The 19,965-nt window shown below is 39.2% G+C and overlaps 1 protein-coding gene across 1 annotated transcript; it reads right to left on the bottom strand.

Annotated features, from left to right (window-relative positions):
• Positions 1-3,807: 3,807 nt before the first annotated feature.
• LOC135464389 (prolyl 4-hydroxylase subunit alpha-2-like) lies at positions 3,808-18,443 on the bottom strand. The gene is made up of 11 exons (XM_064741816.1): positions 18,298-18,443; positions 13,000-13,166; positions 12,261-12,595; positions 10,906-10,957; positions 10,232-10,386; positions 8,979-9,143; positions 8,360-8,418; positions 8,081-8,195; positions 6,637-6,720; positions 5,154-5,222; positions 3,808-3,906 (listed from the first exon to the last, which is right to left on the bottom strand). The coding sequence occupies exons 1-11, from the start codon at positions 18,441-18,443 to the stop codon at positions 3,808-3,810; spliced, it is 1,446 nt and encodes a 481-aa protein (XP_064597886.1).
• Positions 18,444-19,965: the final 1,522 nt, after the last annotated feature.

Raw genomic sequence — 19,965 nt, 5'->3', positions numbered from 1 at the left:
TCATGACACCTGGCAGGTGATGCAATGTGGGTCGCCGGAACGTGCGTTTATGAGGCTATGTTTTCATTTTAACCTTTGTACAGACTACTCAAGTTATGACCTTGAAAATTGGTCAGTATATCAACAAAATCATGCCATTTAAATGTCTAAAGTTTGAAAAGGTTTGAACAAAGTATAACAGAGCAATGCAGCCCATTTTTTTATGCCCATCCGATATTACGCTACGTGTTAAATAAATTTTAGGAAAACATTTAACGTTAACTCAGGTCCAGTTCATGGGAAAGATGGGAAGATCTGTCAACAACCTGCTGATGGTCATGGGTTTCCCCGGGTTGTGCCGATTTCCTCCCACCATAATTCTGGCTGCCGACGTAGACGTGAAATATTCTTGAGTATCAATCAAATCAGTAAATAATGAGCATTAACATGATGGCTCATGAACTCATGATGGCGAAAGTATTTATATTAAGCACTGGACCAGAAAACTACGTCTTCCATTTACAGGTTACATATGTAGGATGATGTTTTTCTTTCATCATTTATTACACGTTTTCTGCATACAGTGATTACACCTTTTCTACATACAGGTGTTACATGTTTTCTACATATAGTTGTTACATGTTTTTACATACAGTTATTACACCTTTTCTACATAGTTATTACACCTTTTCTACATACAGTTATTACACCTTTCTTACATGCAGTTATTACATGTTTTCTACATACAGTTATCACACGTTTCTACATACGTTTCTACCTTTCCTACATACAGTTGTTACGTGTTTTCTATATACAGTGCATTCCATTCATTGGCTACAGTTCCTATACTCGTCGAATGTCTCTTAGAGACGAAGTACTGCATTCTCGTCTAACACACAATTTCATCTTAGATGGGAGCATGTGATGCTGAATATGGCATCAAACATATCCTGGTTGACTGTGTAGAGTTTGCCCATGTCGGCAAAGATTCTACACAGTCAACTCTATATATGATTTATTTGACATCATCGCTGGCGTGTTATCACACGTTTTCTACATACAGTTATTACACGTTTTCTACATACAGTTATTACACGTTTTCTACATACAGCGGTTACAAAGGTTACAAACGAACACTGCTTGTCTTAAGGTAAACAAGTCTGCCACTATATATACATAGAAAAAGGGATATAGAACAGGTTATCACAAAAATATGTAAAGAATCCTATAAAGTTTTGAAAGCCGAGATGATTAAGTTCAGCGTTGGGGATATGGCACTGACGGATCGAGTAGCCATGAACTTGGCCAATGACCAGAGCCGAAAGCGTCACGTGATAATTGACTGTCACGCCAAAAAGCCTTTTATAGTCGATTTCCTTTAGAGAGTCACCTATATTCAGCTCTTTGTAAAATCAGTCATTCTCGCTACCAAAATTGCCTTTAGTCAGTGACATGTAACAACACAAGCTCTAGACATGGATATGTTGGAAGACCATATTCTTGCAAGAAAATCAAATTAGAACAAATCTTTCTAATTTATAACGTTGAACTGCATAAACTCCACGTCAAGAACTCATTGCCTCGGGTGACGTCATAATTATTTTAAAAGACAGAGGCATGCTGAGGAATGGGCGTGGAGAGTAATTTGTTTTACAAATTACAAAAGGTGCACCATGGTGTGGCTAGAACAAACTGCACGCACTAACACAGCCTACACTCCACTCTAAGCGAATAGACTACATTGTGATTTAAAACAAAATTTCCTAAAATCCAACTTTAAAATGATATTGCCATGAGATCATATACTGCAAGAGATAAAATAAAATTCACTTATTAAGGTTATACTAAACGTATTTACAATTTCAAATATGACAGTGTTAGAAACAAGATATACAGTAAAACCGATAGCAGTTCAGGTAACTGGTGTCGACCTCCGTCAAAACATATTAAACTCCGCCCAGTAACCAGCATGCCACTGGTTTTTTGAATGATTATGACGTCATCGAAGGTAATGCGTTCTTTCCATCGAAAACGAGCTTATGGACTTTGACATTATGAATTAGAAAAAACGTTGTAACTTTATTTTCCTTGCAATGATATGGACGTTCAACATATTGATGCGCAGATCGTATGGTGTTACGTGTCAGTGACTAAAGGCAATGTCGGTAGTGGGTATGACTGATTTTACAGACAACTGAATGTAGACGACTCTCTAAAAGAAATAGAATGAATGATTATGGTTTAACGCCACATCGGCAATATTTCAGCCATATCGTGGCGAAAAAGAAATAGACTATAGCTCTCTTTTGTCAGCGTGGTTCCGTATAGTGGATAGACAGATATCGATGCACAACTGGATTTTACGGGTAGTCTAAGTGTTAAGTTGATGTATTGTGAAATGCACATTCATAAGCAGGAAACTGATAACGGCTGCCCGTGTCACAATGTGACCCATGTTGGGCAGAATACTGCAGTAACTTGTCAGGGTGAGCTGGCAAAAAACTGGCACGGGGAGAGTCATTGCTTGATGAAAAATATTGTGGCGTTGCATTATTTTTCCTTACGAAAGACAGATTTATTACGAAAATATCTTCCCGAAATCGACATGAAAGAGATTTATGTTCGGTAAATTCCCTGATGTCGATACAGCCAGCTAGGCCTAAAGCTTACACCCATGCAGGTCGAAGACGAGGACGAGCAGGACCGCTGAAACACGAGGATAGTGCCCACGAAGATCGGCCAGCTTGAGCACTGGGCTAAAAGAAACATCGGCACAGAACTAATACTCTTTGGTTGGGTATCAGGCGTTTCTTTTCGTATTTTCTCACTGACACATTGTTTAATACCGACCGTATGGGAGAGCTCCTAGGTTTTGTGGCGTTACTCTAGACAGCTATACCATTGTAAAATGGCGTCACCAAATGAGTGGCCAGGTATTGAATATAATTTGCTATTTATTTTGTTGCTAAGAGGTGTAGAATTTTTAAAAATATTTTTAAAACATTTCTGGAATACTACTTTATTAATTAATTCAGCTGTAGTGGCTGACTTTAAGTTCACTTTAAACATATCGCGAAACGAAACACAATCTGCATACATCTTCCATTCAACATCATCAATCGAGGAAACAAGCATGCGGACTGTACACAGATGGTACCGCTATACTTTACCAGAGATTAACCAAGAAAAACTGACGTTCTATACGACAAAAGTATACTTTAAAGCACTGTGTTACATATACGAGAACCACCCTGACTCTCAAGACGAAGAAAACAGACTTCAGTTGGCATGCAACAGATTAATTTGGACATGTGTTTATAAATTAATAAGTATGAGGAAAATGTAGCAGATAATATTTATTTATTTGATTGCTGTTTTACGCCATCCTGTAGAATATTTCACTTATACGACGGCGGCTATGCAACATTATGATGGGAGGAAACCACACCGGAGGAAACCCACGCTCATCCACTGACCTTCCTACGTACGGTCGGAGAGGAAGCCGGCATGAGCTGGACTTGAACACACGGCGACCGCATTGTGAAAGGCTCCCAGTTCATTGCACTGTGATGGCGTACCTACCATATCGGCCACCCTGTAGCGGATAATAATATATTTTCAGAATGCCATTATTTTTATTTGTCTTCGCTGAGAATATTACATGCATAGAGTAAGTTCAGGATTTCCTGTCTGCTTGTTATTAAATCCTACAGGTCTCTGTATCCGTGGTCTATGTGCTCATAACTTCTCAGTAGGAACACTCACTGTAAAACAACACAAACCGACACGTCTTCAGGCTCAACCGCAATGATTTTGCTCTCTCGCAATTCACCACTTCCTTAACTGGGATACTCGGTCAAATGTTCTTGTTAGTAGCGCAAGGCCTTCGAAATGTTTGTCCGATTTCACGCATCCATTTATTTGCAACTGTAACAAAAAACAGGGTCATAGTATGACTTGTGTATTTGTATTACTGATTCGGGTTTACGTCCATTCATACATGTACTTGACTGTAAAGCCGATGTACCTGTCTGAATGTAGGTTGGTATGTTGATTGGCGTACAGCATAGAGAGTAGTGTGATAGTTGGCAAATGGTCACACGTATTCATGTCCCATATTTATCAAACGTCTTATTTCCATGCATAGATTAAGACTTAGGTAAATAATTCAAACAGCTACAAATAAAATGCTTTACTACTGTTTCTATAGATTCATTACTGCGGAACAATGTACTGAATACTTTTTGAGTTCTTTGATGTTCTAAGATTGCTTTTTAATGACCTACAGATGTGAAGTTTATGCCTTAAGTCGTAAGTTACTTGATAAATACGGGTATGGATAATAAGTAAGACTAACTAATACCCCCCCCCCCCCCCCGCTCATTTTTAAAGCTAAATCGCTAGAAAAATAGACAAACTAAGTACTAATTTGACCGGTGCCCAATTTCCTTGCCAAAAGGCTGAAACAACTCGTTCCACATCACGTAAACGTTTGCCGGTTTTTCCACCGATAAACTTTACCATCGTTGCAGGCGTCGTCTTAATATATTCTAAATATAACACAATCCAGTAGGATAAATAAATAAATTAATTAATACATAAAATATTATTTGGATGTTTTATTATTGGATTTGAATGTTTATGATTTGTAGCAGGTGATTATTACATATTGTGCTAAATGCTGTAAATGTCCTTACCCCATTTTGATCCGATTAAAACGGGACATCCGGCATGTAAATGTCTACTGTCCGGATCTCCGTTCCTGTGTAAATTATACCACAATGCGGCGGACCCCTGAAACGGACAGCACCCCCATTATCGAGTTATCTGACAAAACTTCCTTACATGAAAAAGCCGGAACTACGAGAAGCAGATTCTAAATTACAACCTCATTTACCACGAAGCGAAATATAGCGATATATTTCCAAAACAATGTTGTACACAAACCACCAACTAACTAAGAAAGTGTACAAAGTACACATTTAGGACGGATTTGTACAAAGAGAAACACTTTTTAGAAATGATGATAGAAAACGCAAGAGAATGGCATGGCCAGAATCGGAGTCGGTGTAAAACCTTGCAAGTGGTCATTTAATTTTTTCTCCTAATGATGAAATCTGATCTTTAGTTTGCCACCGGTAAAATAAAACGTGTAGAGAAAATAATGATGTTACCTTGACAACAGGTATCCTCGTTTTCAGCTTAGGGAACACAGTGGCTCCCCCTAACGTCACGTCGTTTAACTGGGAACAGAAATCACATGGGTTGTATGAACTTGGACACGATGTTAACAACAAACCACCACAGAACTAAGAAAGTATATAAAGTTCGAAATTAGTACGGAATCATGCAGAAAGGAGAGGGGGAGGGGGCTCGGTGGCTCAGTTGGTTAGCGCGCTAGCACAGTGTAATGATCCAGAAGCCTCCCACCAATGAGGTCGCTGTGAGTTCAAATCCAGATCGTGCTGGCTTCCTCTCCGACCGTACGTGAGATGGTTTGCCAACAACCTGCGGATGGTTGTGGGTTTCCCCCGGGCTTTGTCCGGTTTTCTCCCACCACAATGCTGGCCGCCGTCGTATAAGTGAAATATTCTTGAGTACGGCGTAAAACACCAATCAAATAAATAAATAAATAAAATAAAAGGAGCGGTCGACAGTTTTTAATGAAAGACGCAGTTCTGTATTCTGTTTCTTTTAGAGAGTCGCCGATATTCGGATCTCTGTAAAATCAGCCATACTCTCTACCAAAATTGCACGTAACAACACAAGATCTACACATGGATATGTTGGAATTCTGTATTGTTGCAAGGAAAACGAGGTTAGAATACCTCTAATTCATAATGTTAACAGCCCATAAGCTCGATTTCGATAGCATTAACCCATTGGCTCGGGTGACGTCATAATTATTAAAAAAGTCACTGGCATGCTGCATATTAGGCGAAGTTCAAAGTGTTTTGACGGAAGGTGACACCAGTTCCCTAAACTGCTATTAACTTGATTGTAAACCCTGTAACGGACTCTGTCATACTAGTATTTGAAATTGTCTACACGTTTTATTGTAATATAGTCTTATACGCTGAATTTTATTTTATCTCGTGTAGTATATGATCTCACGACGATATGGGATTACAGATGGATGTTAGGAAATTAAAGCCATGTAGTCTATTCGCAGAGACAGAAGTGTAGGCTATGTTTCTGTGTGGAGTTTCTTATGACTGCTTGTTTTTGCAGTCGTAGTTAAATAAATTACTAATAATTATGACGTCTCCCTGGGCAATAAGCTCTTGGTGTCGAAACTAAGCTTATGGAGTTAAGCATTGTGAATTCGAAAAAAGTTCTAATTGCATTTTCTTTGTGATAATACGGACGTTCGACATGTCAGTGAGTAGAGTTTCAGTTGTTACATGTCACTGACTAAAGGCAATTTTGAAAGAGAATATGACTGATTTTACAGACAGCTGAATATGCTCGACTAGATAAAAGGCATAGACTATAGTGGAATCTTCCCTATCGTGAAATATGTATTCAAACCGTGTACCATGCTAGTATGTAAGTTGTCGACGATCAAAAAATGTATCTCAGTTGCGCTCTGATTGTAACTGTTCATATATCCTACGTGGTGATTGCAATCAAGGCCAATGGTATTTCATTACTCACGTAAAGCAGAAATGTGGCTACCCTGTCACCAGAGTTAGCCACAGCTGTAAACACCGACTCACCACCCAAATCGCGTATTTCCTTCTGAAAGGTGATACATAGATTGGGTAATTGACTGACTGATACATAAATTTTCTTTACCCATTACCAAGGGTTACAGTATGGAGAGTGAAACCACAGGGTGATAGTTGGCAAATGGTCACACGTTAGCGGTGAAATACGGCCACTTGTCAATTCACTTCATTCAGGATTATATTCTAACTGTTCATGTAAATGCATAAAGAGTAGCACCTTAGCTGAACCAGAATTGTACAAAAATGCAGTCATGTTTATGCAGCAATTTATTGGATGTCACCGGTCTAGAACTTCTCAAAATACGGTTTTGTCACATTTAATAAACATGCACAAGGAAACAACCTAAAGGGACCAAGCCTCTGAACTTTTTTTCAACTCTTGGAATGAATATGCCAATTCATGGACGGTATATATTCACACAAAATGGTATGTACACACTTTGGGTTTCATGTTACCATTTTCTCGACACAAACGCATTGGATGAGTTTTATTTTTCAACGAACTGCTTCAACCACGAATTAAAAAAAAATGCACTCACATGTCCATCGTTTTGGTGTGTGTGTGTGTGGGGGGGGGGGAGCAGTTTATTACTTACCACAGAATCGCTGTGGGGTATATATAACCCACCCAGGCCGTAGTTCACAACCTGCGGAGAGGACATGGAGAAATTCATGTAGGTCAGATTTTGTGGGGATTGTGCGTTTTCATTGCAAGCAATAAACTGGGGTCTTGTTGTCCCTCCGATACGTTTTATCCCTTTTTTTTCACTTATACGACGGGTGTCAGTTTTATGAGCGCGGAAGCCACGGGGTAAAGACCGACCTTTGGCACGTTAGGTATGAACTGACTTGACAGCACTATTGACGCATTAAGCTCTCTGCACTCGCTTTCACTACTGCACTGCTGATAATTTTGTACGGAAATATTATGTAACTTCAAAACTGGGTTCTCGGTCAGAATGAAAAACAAGTAAATTTATTAATAAGTGGTAATTAGAGGTCCGAGATTAATGGCGAGTGTCCGCTTAAACAACGCCACATGTGTGGTACAGCGACAACGGTCAAAGTTTTATAGCTTGGCGGTGATGTAGAGCGAGCATAGAGAGCGGCGCATGCGCTGTGAGGAGTATGGATCGAAAATGATGTCTGAACCATATTGAAATCAAAACTGAATCACAGTCAAGATAACATGGATGTGAAAACTGATACAAGCTACTGTGTTCAAAACCAACCAGATGATCGTGACTTTCACCGGGCTCTGTCCAATTTCCTCCCACCAAAATGCTGGCCACCTTCACATAAGTAAAATATTCTTGAGTGCGGCGTAAAGCACTAGTAAATAAATTAAAAGTAAATAAATCAAAACCAACCTGCCAAGGCTCAGCATGGGAATTGTCTTCCGTATAAAGGGCGCTGAGCCCTGTGTGTAACTCCACCTTCCGAGACATGCGCAATAAGGCATCATTCCATTCTCCCAGCCACGCCCTGTCCATAAAGGAAACTAACAAATCATTATTGAGAACTGATTTCATAGTTAGGTATAGTTCTCTACATTAGTTACACTTTAGTATAAATATACACACTGTTTACACCTTATGGCTTCCCACTGGAATATCAACCCCAAGGCAAGGTACGACTTAGCGACTCACGTTTGACTAATCCTCAGTGGAGACGTCACCATACTTTCTCCAATAACAGATTGATGTAACTGTCAGAAAGAGAAAAAACAGATGGAATTGGGAAACATAGTTTTTAGTGCAAACAGCATGAAGTGAGCATAATATAACCAAGAAATACAGTACAGAGATTAAACCCAAACTTGGATGACAGTGTGATAAATTATACATGCCACGCTAGATAACCTGAGTTAAAAAATTCAGTGTTACCAGCGGCTTTAACTGTCATAAGCTTATTTCAGACTGGTAGTGTTTACTAAAAATACGTTTTTTAAAAATTTTAGTACACGAATACGTTATAATAAATTCCTGAACTAGGCCAACTAAACACATACTGCCAATAAAAGTATTGAGAGTGCAGTACCTACATGTTAATACAATACACTTACAGCGTAGAGTAAACCAAAGTAGAGAAGACAGTGTGGTAATTGGGAAATGGTCACACGTATCCGGTGAAATGCGGCCTCTTGTCTGTTTACTTCAGTTATACGGTTTTAAACTTCCGATGTGATATAATATTTCTTAATCCTACGTATGACTCTTAACTTCTGTTAGAATTCATTCAGAATTCAGTATAAGTAATAATTCCTACCTTGAACTTTGCCAAGTTTTTCATGTGCTCTATGTCCATTTCCGTGGCTATTTCGTGGATAAGAATCACGGGTGGCACGAGGTTCATGTATTCGACTTTGGAGGGAATCAGAGGTATTCTCGTCTGTCGGTATTCGCAGTGTAATCTGGAGGCCGCTAGGGGAGACTAACGACAGAAAAGACAAAACAGGTGTGAAGTGGATCCAAGGTTCATGTCCAGGAAAGACAAAACAGATGTGACGTGAATGTAAGGATTCAAATCTAGGGATCATAAAACAGAGGTGGAGTGAATCTAAGCCTCAGGTCTAGGGATGATATAAAACAGATGTGAAGTGAATCTAAGCTTCAGATCTAGGGATGACAAAACAGATGTGATGCGAATCTAAGTTTCGTGTCCAGGAAAGACAAAACAGATGTGAAATGAATCTAAGCTTCAAGTCTAGGGATGATAAAACAGACGTGATGTAAATCTAATCTTCAAATCTAAGGATGATAAAACAGATGTGATGCGAATCTAAACTTCGTGTCCAGGAAAGACAAAACAGATGTGAAATGAATCTAAGCTTCGAGTCCGTCAGTTGCATGCCAATAGTTACACAATACAAGAGTTTCTCTATCGATGATGTGCAGCACCACTTAAAAACGTTTGACACGACTTTCCAAACACAGAAAAAACACACAGAAAATTGAACATTAGGAAACTGCGTGTTCAGTTAAATGATATCAAGACAGTTGGCATTCTGGAGATCTCTGTTTAGTGTATTTAAATAGCGCTTATTCAATTGCTGTGCAATTACATGTGTAAGTTGTTTGCTTTTTCTTGGGGATTGTTACACTACATTCTTACATTATTTCAGGACTCCGTGGCATCTCTTTGAATCAGGTTCATTTCCATGTCGGCTCGTTTTACTCTCGGATTGCAACCATGGCCATGGCATTACTGACTTGGTATATCTTGGTCAAGGCAAACACGTATATGCCAGGATTTTGGCCGTTAGTGGAAAGATATGCAAACAACCTGCGGATTGTCCTCTAGGCTCTCCGCGGTTTTCTCTCACCTGCCACCGTCATATAAATGAGATATTCTTGAGTACGGCATAAAACAGCAACCAAATAAATAAATAAATAAATAAATAAAAAAATAATATATGCCAGGATAAGTGGCTATTTTGAGTCCAAAGGCCGTGACCCATTTCTCTCAGACTTGACTCGAACCTTTCTCTACCGCTAAAGTGTACGGAGGGATGCACACACCTTCACATTCCCTCGGCAAAGGTTTCTGAACGTTGCCATATCTTCAACGAGTTGTTCTAAGAAGTGTGATCGAGGAATTTCTCCAAGTTCGTCTCCAGAATTCAGCCTCGCTTTGAACATCTGCAGGTCTCGTCTCGCACCCTCGTGGTTTGGATCTGAAAACAAAACCGTGTACTTATGTACATGTTAACATGGTTAAGAATTGGTGTTTGTTCAAATTCGTTTACTTTTCTCTCTCTCACATGTCGTGAATTTGAATAGTTTATTCATTAATTTATTTATTCATTTGATTGGTGTTTATGTCGTGCTTATACGACGGCGGTCAGCATTATGGTGGGAGGAAACCGGGCAGAGCGGGGGAAACCCACGACCATCCGCAGGTTTTCTGCAAGACCTTTCCATGTACAGCCGGAGATGAAGCCTGCATGAGCTGGACTTGGGAAGCCCCTCGGCCACGGTGTCCCCCTATTTATTAATAAATATATACCTTATATTCCTTTTAAATATAGTTGGAAAGTGATTAAGCGGATAAATATGATCATGAATTTACACTAAGTCATACTAGGCGCTAAAACCTCCTCAAAATAGTGTTACATGTGTACTGCCTTACTTATACTATGATTACAAGTCAGCTTGTGTGTATATGGCCAGATCAGAGGAAAAACACTACATACTCTCTTTAAGTGCATCCCCAATGATACTTGCTGCCATGGAAAACGACTTGTGCTGAAAAATACACGAAGAAACTATTATCAAGCACTATGACACCTCTGTTTTAATTTCTGCACGTGCAAATTTTACGATAATGTTCATTATGTACCAAACTCTACAACAGCCATAAAGATATTACACTCACTAACATCCAGTCGGGAGTAGAAAGCACCCACTCGACACTAAACCACAAATGATAGTCCAACTGACGAGGTTTAATCAAGTCGATGTATTATATCTTGTAATACAATATTTTGGCGGAAATATATTTACTGCTTATGACTGGATATTAACAGACCAGTGGTTCTTATCAGACAAGATATTCGTTCTAAATGGGAGCTGAGATAACAACACGGAGTGTTAACGGCTTTTCCTTACTTTATTGACTTTCTTAGCTCTTTTGTGGTTTCGGTTAAACATTGTTCCAAAGATTAAGGTCATGTTTAGCCCCGCTTGAGGTGTTGACCGGTTTATTTTATTAAATCTATATCACTCTCTGGTGAGAACATCTAATTTGATTGTCACATGGCTGTTTTGAGGCCTAGAATACACCACCTAAAATGGCAACCGGCTCTAAACCAAATGTCATTTACATGTATTCACTTGTGGTGTCTCAATATAAATCCGTCAGATCATTCTTTATTATCTAAAACATAAGTAGCCTACTTTGTCTAGTTTTGTCTGCCACTTTGACAAAATGGTCAGCTGTAACGTATGTGCCATGTTAACAATCGTAAGGCTAATTTCCAAAAGAACATTAAAAACATCAAAGATCAAAAAAGGTATATAAAGTAAACGTCTTGTAAGAGAAGCAGTCAACAATCTCATTGAGGAGGGAAAAGCGCAAGAAATATTCTAAGTGCGTAAATTTGGTCAGCGTCCAGCGTGAAGATTCATATACCGAACTTTGCCATGCATGTAGATTTACTTAACCAGTGTCCAAACTGTGTACAATTTTACAGCGTGTAAGTGATGAGTGATCAACAATATGTTCCTCAGTAGCCATTTTATTCCAGGTGTTATATGTCTAACGGGACGATTTAATTACATAAGATTCACATATACATCACCTTGTTCCATTCTGCACGAACTTAGACGCAGTTATGAATCAGAGCATCATGCAGTCTAAAAGAAATCGTGTGATCAGTTTAAAGGTCGTGGAGATTATGTTTCCTGGGTTAAACCCTGCAGCCTTGGCCACGTTTGAATAAATCCGCCATACCTTCAATTTATGCTTGGCGTAGCATGGACAACACTTAGTCAGACAACAATCAGTCAGAATCGTTTGTGCGTCACTTTAAACGAATATTCGAATTACCTTGTAATATAAAGCTGCTAACTTCCGCTGTAGCCGCATCTTCGTATCTTGATCTTCAGGCGACATTTTCTTCAGAAGCCTCAAGATGTTGGATATCCAAACCAAGGCTAAGTAATCCTGGTCATCGTCAAGAGCGGCCTCGGCGATGTACACGAAATCACTGATGGCCAGTGGCGCCACCTGGACTGTGTGCATTGTCCCATTTGCAAGGCCTTCAAAATCAAGCTTGTAGAATTCCACCAGTCGGATGATTGCTTGAGCTGCACCTTGGAGGTCATAAGCAGAAGGCCATATGCTGCTTCGCCCAACCACAGAGGTGAAGGTTAAACAAAATACTGCACAAAAAGGGAATGGATTGATTCGGTGAATGGTTGATTTATCGGCATTTACATTGATTCATTCTAATTGAATGGTTTTTTTGTAGAAATTTTCTGTGGAATTTATACTGTGAAATCGTTTCATTTTTCTTAAATCAATCCTTTTATACGATCCTTCTCACTTCTGTCCAAAAGAAATGGATTTGCTTTCCAACACATAAAGACTAAAGGTTGACGGCAGATATCTAGTCAAAATTAATACAGACCATTTAGACACAATCCATATAAGTAACCTTAAAAAAGGAACTTCCAAAACAGCAATCAGCAAAAAATCCCCCTCCCTCTCACGGCGATCTAGAACATGCACTTCAGACAATATCTGCAGTTCTCTCCCCTCGAGGCATACTGCGTGTCTAACAAACCTTTTGCCTCGACATCATGTTCATCTTGGTTCCCACAAATGGCGTCGGTCACGTGACTCCATCCTTCAGTTAACCTTCGGATGTATAGAAAGGCATTGGTTGGTTTCTCGAGGAAAGTCTCGTCACGTTCTGCAGTTTTCTGACTTTCCAGGGCAGTTTTGAAGAATCTTTAAAGCAATAAAACATGTTGATTTAGATAAAACGTGTTCTTCCGAGCTTTGTCATGGTCAGTGACAGGCACACCCCTGATGTTCGTTGTAAAACTGAAATAACAGCTGGATACCACAATTAATAAAACAAAATAACTTAAAAGTGGGACTTCAAAGGAGCTACCATCAGTCAAGTCTAGAAAGTGATCGAATTACCTCCTCTGATTGTAATACAGCAATTTTATGAAACTTTTAAAAACAATTTATTTATTTCATTGGTGTTATACGACGGCAGCCAGCATTATGGTGCGAGGGAATCCTTAGAGTGCATATAATATGCCTTCTTGTTGCAGGACGAATTTCCACCGCTATTTTATCTAGTGCTGCGTCACTGTGACGGCTTACCGAAGGCAAGTAAACCGCCCCGCCCGAGCTATTATACTGATACGGGTCAACGGAGAGGAAGCCAGCAAGAGCTAGACTTGAACTCACACTGGGGACTCTGGGGACAGGCTCCTAGGTCATTGCTCCGCGCTGGCTTGCTAACCACCTCGGTCATGGATGCTGCCTTTCAAGCAATCCCCATATTCGCACAAGGAGCAAAATGTTTATCGTTTGCAATATAACATAAGAAAGAAACAATAAATAAAAAACGACAGAAATCACATAAATCTTGACAAAAAAATCGTTCTATATTGAAATTACTGAAAAAAAAAAATCTAACTTACTTTTCTATATGGCTACGCGATGAGAATGTTTCCTGCTTTGTTAGTCCAAGATAAATCCGAAGAGCGGTAATTAATTCTTTTTCTAAAGCCGGTAACTCCTTTAATTTGACAATCGATGTAAAGGACTGCGAGTGACTTTGAGGCAAAACAAAAATTAACCCAAGTACACACACGAGCAGAGAAACGTTCACATTACGCGTCATTGTACAGCCAATAACCCCGCGTTTTACGTATTCCGGTTTTTAAAAATCCGTACTGTAATGTACAGACCTAGAACTTCATTAAACGTAACTAATAGACTAGTTTGTTCTGAATTTGATATTTTCAGGCATATTTCGCCCAAGTACGGACCCCCTGCAGCGTTTATGTAAGGTGAAGAGTATGCGCATTGCATGGAAGTCTTCGGTATAGCAGCTGTGACATTGGAGGAGCAAGGTGGGGTCGAGCGGAGTTTACGTAATGTTACAACAGAAAGGTCAATCGTGGCACCATAACGTTCGCTGAGTGATATACATTCTACCAAACGCAACTCATGGGTGTAAAATTGGTTTACTAGGCCTAATCCATTGTATGACAACGACGGACCCCAAAATGGCCACGCGGAGATAAAAGTAAAAAAAATCTTATGGAGAGACATGTATGAAGGATATACTGGTGGACTAAGCATCCCCGAGGCATTGTTTTAATGTCATTGTATTTTAAATCTGATTGTGTGTTAAATGTGATAGACAACACATCGTTTGAGTAATTCTAGACAGGGAAGTCTAATATATTGCAATTAAAATCACTGCACCTTTTTTACCTAGTTCTGTAAGTCTTCACTTATATTCCTGCATACACAAGGATTCTGCTGGTGGACTGGGCCTTTGTATTTTTTAATGATATTGTATGTTAAATGTGACAGACAACACAGCGTATGTAAGTAATTCTTGACTCATAAGTGACGAATAAATTGCAACTAACATCATTGCATTATTTTAACTTAGTTCTGCTTAAGCCATGGTACTAGGAGGCGTGTAAGTGCTTACTATTTATGCATTTACATGAACAGTCAGAATAAAACCCTGACTGAGGTAAATTGACCAGAGGCCGTATTTCACCGCTTATGTGTGACCCTTTGCCAGCTATAACATTGCCGTCGCTGCCCTGGTTTTATTCCTTGTGCTGTAAGTCTTTAATTATATAGACATACTGAAAACCGCTGTCGGACAGAGAAACAACTAACCAATGTAGACGGCAGGCAGATTACTGGCAACCATTTTATTCTGTATTGATCATAAAATGGCACTGATGCTGTTGAAGGTTTGGATCATAAATTGCACCTTTCTTTTCTTTAAATGTCCGCCTAAGAGGATTTCTGGTCGCCCATTAAAGGGTTTTGAATTAAATAGGTTTGTGAGTCTGCTGAATCTCAATATTATTAATAGAAAAATGTTTATAACTACAAGTAATTATCTTGTCTTTTATAAGTTTGCGGTAACATCGCTTGCAGTGTCATTTATAAACAGTTTTCCACTAAACTGTGGGTCGTTTTATGTTAGCTGGTCTCAAATATATCTACATTCCTCAGCCATTTTTATGCAAAATGGATTAATAGTAAAGTAATAAAGTATGTATGTAAATAAGGTGAAAATGTACAGGTTTGAAACCATTTTGTCTACCGCTACCTTTTGTTTTTAGAGTTTCGGGGTTCCGTAAAGAATATTCGGATGTAGCCGAGCTTTAATTGTGAGGAAACGTAATGTGGACAAATTGTGTAATATGTTTTGTTTCCATCAATACATGTACGTCACACATACATATTGTGATACCCCCAAACGGTTCTTAGTGTGGGGGTAACACCCTGCTTGGTCACATCTGGTATTACTGAACTCGTGCCAGATCGGACGTGTGATAGGTGAGGAGGTGAGGGGCGGGGAGGGTGAGAGCAGTTTGCGGGTTTGTGGTGGTGGAATGGGGAACTGTTTCGACAGGTGTATTCCCCAGTTTTATTAAATAACCAGTATTTATCACTATATTTATATAACAAAAAAGCGACTTTAATGGGTTTTTTTTTTTATTGAAAGGAAGTTTAATGTTTCTTTACATCTTGCCATGTGAATTGAAATGAAAGTAAAGAATTAATTAATTTATTTATTTATTAATTTATTTGTTTATGTCAGTACATATTTATGTTTTTATTTTATCAAATCTTTGCGCCGTGCTCAAGAATATTTAACTTATATGCCGGCGGTAAAACGGTAATACTAATGATAATCATGAATATGACAAACCATAAACTACGAAAAACCATAAACTTAGCACCTTGGGTATTCACGGCAGTGCATTCTTTTAATGTTAATTCTGTGTCATTATCTGCATCTTTTTTACCTAACTGTGATTAAACCATGGGGCTAGAGACCGTGTAAGTTTCTACTGTTAAAGCATTTAGACGAACAGTAAGAATAAAACTTTAAATGATGTAAACTAACAAGAGGCGGGATTTCAGTTGTTAGGTTTGATCATTTGTCAAATGAAACAAACAAACCATATGGTGCACGCTGTGGATTTGATATCAGGAATCGCCAGCTCGAGAAAAGTGATGTTCAACGAGTCCGGACAAGCACTATCTGTTTATGATACAGTGGGTATATCGGTCCACATGTGGCCTCTGTAACAGGGGTGGTCAGAGTGCCAGCGCGTGGTATTTGACACAGGAGCCTCTCACCAATGCGGTCGCTATGAGTTCAAGTCCAACTCACGCTGGCTTTTTTTTTCAGTCGTGGGTTTCCCCCCACCGTAATACTGACTGCCTTCATATAAAGGAAATATTCTTCAGTACGGCGTAAAATACCAGTCAATAAAATATATAAATACTGGGCCCTCGATTGGTATTTATATCATCTATCCGTAATATTCTTAACGAGGGTGCTATTCATGTACAAGGCATTTAATTGAATGCATATTTGTTTATTTCCAAACACCTATATTAAATCTGAATTATGGCATTATGTATGTATGTACGTATGCATGTATGTAAATATCTGTGTATGTAAGTGTCTGTGTATGTAAGTATGTATGTAAGTATGTATGTACATGTATGTATGTATGTATGTATGTATGTATGTATGTATGTATGTATGTATGTATGTATGTATGTATGTATGTATGTATGTATGTATGTATGTAAGTATGTATGTATGTATGCGTTCGCATTCACGATTTCTTGAAAATCAAGCGAATTAAATCACCTTTTCAAGCCTTCCAACGACAGAGAAAATATATAATCATTCCATACACGCAGGATTACTCGGCCTCTACCTGTCCATTGAGGTCGCATGTTCGAATCCAGCTTTCGCTGTTTCATGTGCGGCTTTTAGTTAACAGCTTTTTCAGGTATCCGGCGAAGGTCGATGGCTTACTCTAGGCACTCCACTTTCCTCCACCCATAAACCTCACCAACGTCATATAAGTCTTGAATGAGGCATTAAGTACCAATGATTAATTGAGTCAGTCAATCAGTCTGTTAAGTTCTGCAGTGGCGCTAAGCCATAATCATTCATTCAGTCTGTTAAAGCGGAAGACAGATGTTCATGTCACAGTTGGGTCATATCTAAGATTTTATAATTGACAATCTTTGTTCTTCCCTAGCTTCCTAAAGTATTAGTGGGCTAGGTGTGAAGGGTCTGCACACTAAAAACGTCACAATGTTATATCATCGTGATAATGCACCTTTCTATTGCCTACGTTTCTTTCTCGCTCATCTTCAGCGGGACCCTTACTGAATTGAACACTGCAGATAGTTTAACATACTTCAAATTTACCTTAACTAGGTGATCCAATGAAATCTCACAGTACATATCTTCGGTCGCAGAAATCCAAGTTGACTGATTGGTCACAGAATTAAGCTCCTTCTATAGCACAACCCACCAAAGATACTAGAGTCAACTCTGAGATGATGGGTTATGATCACCGTTACAGCGATAATCAGATAGCCTATTGCAAACACAACTGCCAGGGGAGTTTTGAATGTTTTAAATTTTTTACTCAACTGTCTTGCCTTGTTCCCGAGGCAAAAATGAAACCCTTTTCCTTCAGGAAGTTCACAAACGCTCAATTACTCAGTTTTATCCATCCTCTTTCTGACGCCTAAAGGGACGAGTTTTTCGTAATATTCAAATAAAACTACCACGGACTAACATTCGATGTATAGAAATGGAAAACAAAAAGAAACAAAGGATAAAATTACCTCATCTGTTATCGCCTACCTCCCTGGTATCCTATTCTCGTGTTACTACGTTTGGTTCCAAGCCTGGTCAGCTTCCGACATGTCTGTGGACTCCTATGATATCCTATGGTATGATCGCTTAAAAAATCACCTTGAATTGCCCAGCGATCGATGATCTTGTACAGCTTCCCTGGCAGTGAAATAACTTACTGACTTGACTGGGATAGTCGGAGGCTCAGCACGCGGCGCCCCTACAAAACCAGTAAGACATCTGGCCAGTCTAACCGCCTCTTTCTTCTCCACAGATTCACTGCCACTTCCTGCAGGTCCAGGTTTGCTTATGACTAATTTGCCATCCATCCGGTCAACCACAGTGACGGCGATAACAGCAACGACAGCCAGGACTCCGCATACAGTGATTTTTGTTCTCATTTGATTTTTGATTTGTTTATTGATCAATGTAATACAAAGGAAAAAAGTCAACTTTATAGACACTGACAACACATTTTTATAAATATTATACACGAAGGAATTACATGTTGTACACTAGTAGGATTAAAGCTCGAGAGCTTATTTTACCGGTAATCCAGAGTAACGATACCGATGGAACGTCACATCTGATTTAGGGTTTTAATGTTAGACATTTATACGAACGGCTAGAACGAAACGTTAACTAAGGTATAAATTAACAAGAAGCCCATGCCATCCATCACACTGGTGCTGTTCTTGTTTCAATCTCTTTACAACCTGTTTGTTTATTTGTCAACACAAAATAGAGGGCTGAAAAACTCTGCTAACGGAAGCAAATTAACTCTAAAATATACCGCATCAGTGTTTTTTGAAGCATGGCTTTTTTTTACCAGTGGCTGTTAATATCAGCGGAACATATAGGTTAATATTACGCATAAAACTTCGCCATTTGGAACTAACACTAGGTGGGCGTGCCACGAACTCACTTGTGTAGTGCAGGAGATGTATAAACCCAACAGACTTCTAACTTGTTTGCAAACAATGTCCATTTTTGACAATATAGTGTTTAGTGATGTAATGTTAACTGGAAGCTCTTCCTGTTTGGCACACAATTGCTAAGCGGTATATAAATTTCTGCTACTGTGGAATTTGCATGAAAAGTTAAAACCTTAACTCAGATAAACTGATAGGAGGCTGTATTTCACTGGTTATGTGTGACCATTTGCAAACTATGACACTATCGTCGCTGTTCTGGTTTTACTCTCTGCGCTGCAGTGTCTTCTATTCACTGTTTTAGGTATCAGGTAGAATGTTCAGAAATATATCAATTCTACATAAATGACATTCGCTAAATATATTTGTACTCGAAAAATATTTATCTGGACGCGTAGCTTTCGTGAAGGCAAAGTTGCTATTTTGAGACTGGATACCGGGAAATACAATTTACACCTGTTATTTTCTATTTTTTTAGTGAGTCGCCTATATTCAGCTCCCTGTAAAATCAGTCATAGGATTGAGACAGGCACCGTCGGCTTGGGGAAGACTGGCGTAACACTTTACTCTCCTGGTAAGCCACATGTCTCATTGACAGACAGACAGACACGAATACAGTTTTGACGTTCCTACACCGCCAGACTCAAAATATTATCGTACAGAGTCATAAAACAGGTGACTCAGAGTCTACTTTTGGGGGTGGGCGGGAGATGGGGGGGGGGGGAGTGGCGGCGGCATTTGATGTTTAATAATCCTCTGTGTGTGGAATAATTCATTCTTTTCGCTGGTGTCGAAAGGCTTCGGAGCGTTAAAGTCTGATCTGAATCTTTGGATTTTCTTCGTTTGAGTTGTATGCCTTAATTGTATAAAAGACGAAGTTTGTTTACCGGTCGTCTGTTCAGTTGAAAAAAGACTTTTC

The sequence above is a fragment of the Liolophura sinensis genome, chromosome 4 (assembly GCF_032854445.1).
Source record: "Liolophura sinensis isolate JHLJ2023 chromosome 4, CUHK_Ljap_v2, whole genome shotgun sequence".
Taxonomy (NCBI): Eukaryota; Metazoa; Mollusca; class Polyplacophora; order Chitonida; family Chitonidae; genus Liolophura; species Liolophura sinensis.
The sequence above is the reverse complement of the archived record's forward strand: the minus strand, read 5'-3'. Positions and strand labels throughout refer to the sequence as shown.